The 9,067-nt window shown below is 41.9% G+C and overlaps 1 protein-coding gene across 1 annotated transcript; it reads right to left on the bottom strand.

Annotated features, from left to right (window-relative positions):
• Positions 1-224: 224 nt before the first annotated feature.
• Positions 225-5,882, bottom strand: batf (basic leucine zipper transcription factor, ATF-like). The gene is made up of 3 exons (XM_069657397.1): positions 5,650-5,882; positions 4,678-4,782; positions 225-1,083 (listed from the first exon to the last, which is right to left on the bottom strand). Exons 1-3 carry the CDS (start codon positions 5,710-5,712, stop codon positions 874-876), a joined length of 378 nt encoding a protein of 125 aa, XP_069513498.1. The 5' UTR covers positions 5,713-5,882; the 3' UTR covers positions 225-873.
• Positions 5,883-9,067: the final 3,185 nt, after the last annotated feature.

Below are 9,067 nucleotides of genomic sequence, written 5' to 3'. Positions count from 1 at the left end.
GTCTTAAATATATTGCAGCTGAGGGGGCTTTTATTTTGAAAACTAGCCGAAAGATAATGAAATGGTCACAAAAGACCAAAATAAAAGCTTGAGTTGTGTTCGAGGACACAATTATTGAACTCTCTCACAGGACAGGATATAACTGATTATTTTCCGCCTCACAACACACTGTAACTTCGTCCCTCGTACTGGTGAACAGCGCCATCTAGTGACCAACTGTCATAAGCACCTGGAAACACTTTTAAACACGTGAAAGCATTAAAGAAAAACGTGGACAATCGCATAAAAGGCATCACATTTAATAAATATCTTTGCTGGCTCTTCCCACACACCAGCATTACCCCCCCCCCGTTCAAGTCGAGACCCTTTGAATGCCCCATTCTTCTTTCTTTTTTGGTACATTTAAGCCTTTTATTCGGAAGGATCCTAACTTTACATTCTCTCTGTCCACAATCAAATCTGTCAAAAGCCCCTGAGCGTTTTCCATCGACATTTACACACTGAAACACATTAATAAACACAAGAAATTCAAAACATGACAGGATGACAGAGGTGCTCACCGTGATACTAACAATTAGGAATTTACAAAAATACTTTAAGTATCGTCCGAGTCACCTGAACATACAGTAGGTTGGTTTTATCTCCAAATGTAAACATAGACTGATAATTCTACTCTCTAAGTTCACATACTGATATCAAGATAAGAGCAAAGGCATGAGCAGAAGCAAAATAAATAGTTCTGAATACTGCATGTCACGGTTCGGGTTCCATACTGTCATTGTTTGGAAATGATTTACACATATAGACACGTCTCCACTCAGTCTTTCTCTCCGTTGAGGTCAGTCATCTGTTCGCAGCATGTCTCCGGTCAGATCAGTGCTGGTAGTGTGGTACGGTGATGTGCTGGTGGTGGTAGCTGCTGTGATGAGGAGCAGGGTACAGGAGGTCGGGGGTCTGAGGAGTCAGGCCGGTGCACAGAGGCTCGTGGCTGTTCAGCACAGAGGACAGATACTTGGCCTCCTCCGTCAGCTGCTTCACCTCCTTCCTCAGGGCGGCGTTCTCCTTCTCCAGGTTCTCACTCTCCTGGATAACGCAGAAATGTCTTTTATTAGTCCAAAAAGTTGTTTTGTTGACATAACAGTGACACTATTCCACTGTGGTCAATGGGAAAACTGTTTCCATACAGGTTTTTTTTTTAAATGTAATGGTGCTTTAACCACAAATTAAAGTATAATTTATCCCAAAGCTTACAGATGTTTTAATCTATATAACTGTATTTCCTGTACGGGTGTGTCTGTTGATCCAATACTCCTGTTCAATCTGATTTGGGGGTTGTCATAGGGCGAGAGGTGGGGTACACCCTGGACAGGTCGCCACCAGTCAATCACAGGCTAACACATAGACAACCTTTCACGCTAACATTCACACCGACTGGCAATTTCTGAGTCATCAATTGAGCCTGGGATGAAGCCGGAGTACCCGGAGGGAACCCACGCATGCACGAGAAGGCCATACATACTCCACACTGGATTCGAACCACGAACCTTCTAGCTGTGAGACAACATTGCTAACCACTGCACCGCTGTGCAGCCACCGCCATCAGGTCAATCCTTTTACTTTGCTCTACGGCAAATACAACTAAAACAGCTAAACTAAGCTGCACTAGTTTGATACAAATGTTAGCACTCTGCCATGCTTAACTGAGGTTGTGAACCGCATATGCTTAAAGCTGCTGTGAGGAACTTTTGGTTTGTGATGATTTTGGCGCCCCCTGTGGACAAAGCCGTATCTCTTATCTCTTTGCTGATTTTGTCCTGTACATGCGTAAGTGGTGGTTTTTAACAAACAATCTCACCCTGCTTTCTTTAACAGTCATATGTATCTCTCACTTTAAGCTTTTGGAAAATTTAAACAAAAGTCGGAGGGCAGTTCATCGCTTCATCTGACACCTACCCCCCCACCAGCAGTTTCAGGCATTAAAAATAACTACACAGAAATAATTGTTCAGACGCTGATGGTCTGGTTTGCTTTTGTAGCTCATATAGAGCAATCATAATTAATTTCAGTCTGTTTCACAACCACCGAAAAAACTCCTCACAGGAGCTTTAATAAGAATTAGGTTGTTAGCGTTGCCACTGTTAGCATGTTAGCATGCTGGCAGTAGCGTTTGGCTTAAAGCATCACTGTACTGCTCAGTCTCACAGAGCTGCATGGGTTTACACTGTCCATTCAAAACTCATAACACACTTAAGCACAACATGCACTCATCTGCGGTGCTTTCAAATGCAATATAATTGAACAAAAACGACATTTTAAGAAGGCTAAAGTTCATCGTGATGATTGTAGGCAAGCTAGTTTTAGGAGGAATGTAGGCCTTTATAAAAGACAAATGAATAAATAAAAATGTTGAACTCTTTGGAAAGTAGCTGATAGTAATGTAGGCTAAAATGTACTTTTAAAACAGTTGTATACAACTTTTATTGTGTTCAGAGTTAGCTTAAAACCAGCTTGTAATGCAGGTGACATAGATTGTTGTCTTATACTGTAGTAGAAGTTCTGTCTCATGCAACTTCAAGACCAAAGAAAGCTTAGGAACGATTAAAACACATCACACATTAAAATACCTGCAACTTTCCGTACTTTACTTTCTAAATCAACCTCTGAACATTGCTTCAAACACAAACCTTTCCACACTAAAAACCACAGTCTGAAAAAGGTGACACTCACACATCCAAAACAGGCCTTCTATGGTATTTTTTCTGACTGATCATCAACTTTCAGATGATATAACTAGGGCAAACTACCAGTATTTTTTGTGTGTTTTTGTTGTGGGAAAAGCAGGCGTGAAATCTTCCACTCCGGTGATTAAAAGGTCATCTCGCCGTGGCCCTAAAGATCACAATAATACCGAGCTGTAGGCCTTACTGTCACAGAACCTTTGGGCAAACCCCAGCACATGCGTCACTTAGCCAAATGCAGCCCACTGCTATCAACGCTTTACAAGAAGTGACTGCCTTTTTCTCCCCTCCTGCCCACGACGTACAATTTCAAGCTCATTTACACAGAAGAAAAAAAATACTACTGAAGAAACAGGAAACAAGCCACGGTGTCATAGAGAGGGAAAATTCACCTTCCTGTTTATCTAGTGAGACGATGAAAGAGAAACCACAGACTCTGCAGTGTGGTCCCCTGGTGTTCTCTGTGACTGACACAGTTTAAAGAGGTACACACCGTGCTCTTCACTGGAAGCCTTCAAATCAATGGATCTACTACTGCCCACACTGTGGCTTTTGTGAAGGTTAAAATCTCCTCAGTCCGTCTGATAAAGTTCACAGAAACAGCTGCTGCGAGAACAGCATGGCGACAGAGGAAGAGGTGACAGCATGCCGACATATTGGACGTTAAAAAAGCAATCATAAGGTTATTACATAATAGCGGGTGAAGTCATTGTGCTCTCAAACTGTTAAGTGCTGCTCCTAATTGACAAATACCTGAACCTGCAAATGGATGTGTTTGGAGGTAGAACATTTGGCTCGTTTTGGCCTTAAGAAATAAAAGCGCCATCTCGTGCCAAGTACAAGCAGCAAAGATAGAGTGACTAAAAGCGTTCTGAGCTGCATAAAAACAATAATAGGGGGGGGAAATAAACAACCTCGCACACTTCTGTTATGACATTCAGCGCTGCAGTCTCTGGCTCTGGATTCCACTGCTAAAGGGAGTGCTTGCCCACACGTGCTAATTTATTCCTGAAGCTTCTGCAAACACACAGAGCCGCGTCCAAGTGTGCAGCCCGGCAGAAGCCATGACACATCGCCACATGGTCAGGTAGCATTTTGTAAATATAGTACAAACTGTATCCTAGAGGCTTGCGAGTGCTGCATTGGCACAAAGAAAGCAGCACAGGCTGTTACTGTAAGTTCATGTCCATTTATTATGGAACTGGATTGGGAAAAAATCAGCTATTATTAACCATGGCAAAAGAAAGTTCTATGCAGTGTTTCACAAAGGATAACCCCGACTTATTCTACACCTGCTGAACATATTTAAACCTTTTAACCTTCACCATATATTATCTGCAGTACAATAAAGCTACTGAAAAATTGTTCATTAAAGTCGAGGTGAAATGAAAAATGTCATTTTAATCCTTCTAGATCACATCCCCGGTAATATTGTGCATCTATTTGACAATATAGGCCAAAAAAATACAGAAAATCCATTTCTTCGTATTCTTCATCATTTTTTCTTCCGGTAAAAATAAATTTCACGCGTGCTTTCGTAAGTTAGCACCAAACAATTTCAACCAATCAATCTGCAACATTTAACCGCAGAGCACCAAGAACGCTCGGTCAGTTAGCTAGCTACTGCGCTGTGGAGAACGTCTGTCTACGCCCACTTCTCAACGATCAAATCAAATCCCTCAAATCCCGCCTGCGCGTCCTGTTTCACTCGGAAATATGTCGCGATACGGAAGCTAGATACTCTCAAAAATTGCGTTTCAGCTCGACTTTAAAGGGGTAGATGATCAATTTTCCATCTTTGATTGTGCCGCTAAAAACCGTGCAGGACACCATGTTCTATCCTCTCTGTTTTTGCTTGTGTCTTTAGAAGTAAAAGTCAGCGTTAAAAGGCACTCATTTTAAAGTATGTGTTTGGTGTGTGTTGCAGAAGTCTCCTCACCAAGTGTAGGCTGTCAGCTTTCTGAGTTTGCCTCATCCTGCTCTTCTGAGCAGCGATCCGGTTCTTCTCCCGCCGCATCACCTTCTTCACATCATCAGAGGAGCTCTAAAGAAGCACGGACAGCACAGTTAGAGTGAGTGCAATGACATAAAGTGAGCAGACGCTTTCCTGCACCTCACAGAAGTTCAGACGGAGTGGGGGTTGGTGTTGGTTTGACGTGTGAACTTGCACTGTTTGACAGATGATGGGCTTAACCTTATGCCATATAAGAAGGGCATGGCCGGGGAGTGGCTGAGTCATCCGTTAGGTAAAACGCACGCCCTGTTTCATGTCCTGAACACTCGATTTTCTTGGTATCGGAATAACTAATCTCAAAATGCCGAGTCAGTTATACATCAAAGGGATAAAAAATTTGATCTAACGTCTTCTGAACTGTCACCGAAAAGCTCAAAACAACTGATGCTGCTGGAAATAAGTTCATAGCACGCTAACACATGCTCCCAGCTTGTATCATGCATAAACGAAGTCCTTGAGCTTTTTTAGCAAGAGAAGTAACAACAATGTGCTCCAGACCGTTCACACGTGAGCCAGTCACATGCACACAAACGTACAGTATTTACCACTCTGCGTGTTCCTGACAGCTCTCCAATCATTCACAGTTTAAGGACGTGCAAAAACAAAGGATTCCCACTACTTGGACAAGTGATACATTTTGTAATTCACAAAAGCCTACACTTGGAGGCGAGTCATGCCTGCAGCCCATGTGTGCAAGTGAAACACTCTGAGGAACTGTGAAAGAGTCAACAGTCTTTGTTGGCTTCATGAGCTGACTTTCTGCCCACCAAAGATGCAGCAAACACAAGATTTAGCTGAGTTATGTAGCATCAAAAATGACATGATAAGTATTTAAAATGTACACATGTAAATATCCTGGGTACGCTATCTTGAAAGTACACTGTAGAGCACACTTACCGGCCTGCTTCCAGGTGATGGGGACTTGTAGCTTGTGTCATTGCTGTCAGAGCCCTGAGCCATAGCCAACCGCCGCGACTGAAACCGTGTGTCTTTGTCCACTTCTGCTTTGTGTTTTTGAGTGTGTGTGTAGTACGTGTGTGTGTAAGAGAGAAAGAGAGAGAGAGAGTCTGTGTAGCAGAACGAGTGCTGAGAAGAAGTCGTCTTAATGAGTCTTTTTCTTCCCTCTTTTCTTTCCCTTTCTGTCACTCCTCCTTCTCTTTCACTCTCTCTCTCTCGCTCACTCTCTTCCTTTATCTCTCTCTCTCTCTCTCTCTCTTTCTGACACACACACACACACACACACACACACTGTGAGACATGCTGCCTAATTAGCTGCGTCTGATGTGGTTTCTGGTAAGAATAGGGGTAAGTTGCATTAGACTGGAAGTCACATGTCTGGTGGAAAGTTTAAGCTCGTAAGGCAATTGTGTAAAGTCCAGAAAATAATACAGTGAAGGGTTAAATATGAGTTTGAATTAAAATGTGTGAATGTTTCCAAACTTTGAAATTCTTACCTTCCTGACTTAATGTAAAAAAAAACAACAATACTTTTATTTTGAAAATCATAAAAAATTTAAAAATAAAAGCTTCCCCTAAAAGACGACATATTGACCTTTTCTGCTCCTTATTCTTTATGTGTCATTATTTGTGTGTGTGTGTTTGTCGTCGTGTGTTGGGTGCAAGTGTGCTCGACAGCCATCGTGGGCATTCCCTCTTCCTCTTTTTTTAGCCGCCACTCATGATATCATGTTTCGACTAAATCCTCAAGAGACAGGGCATCCTATAAGTCCACATGGATGACTGGCTTGTGAGTATTTACACGTTTCATGGTGATTTCCACATTTCTCTCTTTACGGCGCACCAGCTGCTGAGAGCGAAGCAGCGTGGAGGTGATTGGGCATCAAGTAGAAGCTAAAGGGGCTCCCCGAAAGCCCACCTAGAATTCCCTCTATGTCTTTGCTCTAAATGACTCTGAAAGATGTTGAGGTGTGGGGAATGTTTAAGAAAATGTTTGAGGAGGCTGGATTTACTGAATGCGAACAGTGTTGGGGAAGGTGCATGCTGGGAAATCAGGACTTTCTGCGCCCAGAATCTACATTAAAGTCGGGGGTGGCGACTGTAAAGCTACATATGCACGAGCTGCTATATTATTATTTTTGTTTGCCCCCATCACGAGGTAACATTTGGTGATGCAAGATCAAAATCTTTCTTGCGAGGAAAAAAAAAAAAGAAAAAAGAATCAGGACCAAAACAGCTTTGCTTGGCAGAACAGCCCTCCCACACAAAAACATGTTCCACCATCACAGGAATTTTGAAGAGCCTGGGCAAGGGCAGACATCTCTACTGCTTGGCATTTAACGCTGTCCAAGAAAGATGAGACTGTAAAAAGAAAAAAAAAACAGGAGAGGAGAGGAAAGCTGATTAGTCAAAGACACAATACAGTACAAATATAGAAAAGAAAACAAGTCTGCGGCTTGGATTCAGCGCGGCCTGATTACTGGGTTTGGTTTACATCTTTACAACCTTCAGTGACCTTCACTCTTCGGCTGAGTCTGCGTTCGGGTCCTTCTACAGCATCATTCACATCTTTTTGAATGTCTAATAGTTTGTGGCTTTTTTAAAAAAACAATGTGTAAATATTCATCATTTTAATTCAGACTGAACTGTTACTGTCCGTTTGAGCTGCTGCGTCTCAGGGATCATAAAAAAGCAGGCAGCTTTGTGCTTCGTAGCAGCTTATGAATGGCAGTTGAAGCTTGTAACGTGCTCCCACAACATCCAGCTGACAGCATAGTATAAATGATTCTCACTCCTCTGCTTCAGATCCCTTATACATGTAAAAAAAAAAGAAAAGAAAAAAAAAAGGCCCATTTATTTACAGTAGACGTCCTCATTTGTGGCCTCTCTTCCCTGGAACTCACCGTGGGAGGTTTCTAATGAACACCAAATTATTGAGAGAAAGTGAAGAATCACGTAGATGTAGCTGATGACCGTAAAAAGAAAACACTGACATGATAATTTCACTGAATATTCACTTCAAAACAAAGGCCATTTATGAGTCACTGTAGAAAGGTGTAAACTCCAGTGTGTTATGCTCAAATGAAGTTATTCTAACCCCTGTTTGGTTACTTTAAACGCCTCTCCTTGACCAATATTCAACTGAAACAATGGTCATTTTACCAACACTGATGGTTCGTGGTTACCCTCAAATGTCAACTGTCATGAAAAATGACAAAAAAGTATGGCAATTCGTTTATGTGGGAATCACCTTTGTGGTAAATTCCCACCCTTACACAGTTTCATATCAACGTTACACACACACTTGAGGTCAGTGGGCATGGAGTTCTTCTCAAATGTGTAGTTTGCTTGTTGCATCAAAGATATGAAGCAATGCTTCTTCCTCAACTGTATTTTGATTCACAAATTTTATCATCTATAATTCTGTCTAGATCTTCATGAGATTATAAATCCTAGATTATCTCTTATCGTAGTCTAACGGCTGTGTCTAACATCTCTGTGGGGAAGGCAGCGTGGACATGCAAATAACCAGGGTCGACGACATAGGCACATACAGCACAAATTAAAAATATGATGTGTTATATATAAGCCTGATTGAATCATGTTGTATGGAGGGCTTATTAAATGTGAAAAGCTAATTCAAACAGAACAACTGTAACCGAGTGTCAGCTATGGACATTTTTGGGGGGAAATTGTTGTAACAATGAAATATTTCAGAAGAATGAAACATCAGCTTTAAAGCACTAAAAAGTTTGTTAAAACAGATCTCAACCAATGACTATATATATAGATGAACGATGCGTCTCCATCTGCTCTCATTGTACGAAATCGAAGCCAAAATAGCCCCTGTGACGGACACTGCCATCCTGTGATGGTGGCGTCATTTGTAGCCTGAGCTGCGCAGCAGAGATCGGCGGCCACTTCCGCTATCCGAAACACACACCTCACTTACCGGAAAAAAACCCAGCAAGGATCCCGCACATCAGGGTATTAAACAGCAGAGCAGCTTCTTGTGTTGGTTCTGAAGCAGACGTTCACAGATATGGAAACTTCAACGACTGTAGTGATTGTTTTAGTTACGTCTCCTCTCGCCGTTCCTCCTCTGCTCTGCTAATCCGGAACTGATCGGCTGCAGGAGCCGGATTTGTCAACAGAGCTGTCAATCATCTTTTTTAAAGCATCAAATATCTAATAAAAAATAAACTTCTCAGTAAAATGAACACTTGGGCATAAATCAGCATGATAAGAACTAACTATAATGACAGAAAGCATGTTTGTACCATGTATTTTTATTTTATAGACTCCCATCCGTTAACATGGAGGAGGCGGGCTTTATGATGGGGTGATAGAGATGTTT

The sequence above is a fragment of the Semicossyphus pulcher genome, unplaced genomic scaffold (genome assembly GCF_022749685.1).
Source record: "Semicossyphus pulcher isolate SPU_LCO1_2020_fin unplaced genomic scaffold, fSemPul1.0.p SCAF_11, whole genome shotgun sequence".
NCBI classification, from domain to species: Eukaryota; Metazoa; Chordata; class Actinopteri; order Labriformes; family Labridae; genus Semicossyphus; species Semicossyphus pulcher.
Note: the sequence above shows the minus strand (reverse complement) of the source record. Positions and strands in the feature narration are given on the sequence as shown.

Excerpts from the sequence above, each read along its gene's own strand:
- batf (XM_069657397.1), bottom strand. The coding sequence starts at position 5,712 with ATGGCTCAGGGCTCTGACAGCAATGACACAAGCTACAAGTCCCCATCA. Across the intron at positions 4,783-5,649 it reads CATCACCTGGAAGCAGGCCG|AGCTCCTCTGATGATGTGAA; the intron begins GTAAGTGTGCTC and ends GTGCTTCTTTAG. Across the intron at positions 1,084-4,677 it reads AAGCTGACAGCCTACACTTG|GAGAGTGAGAACCTGGAGAA; the intron begins GTGAGGAGACTT and ends TGCGTTATCCAG.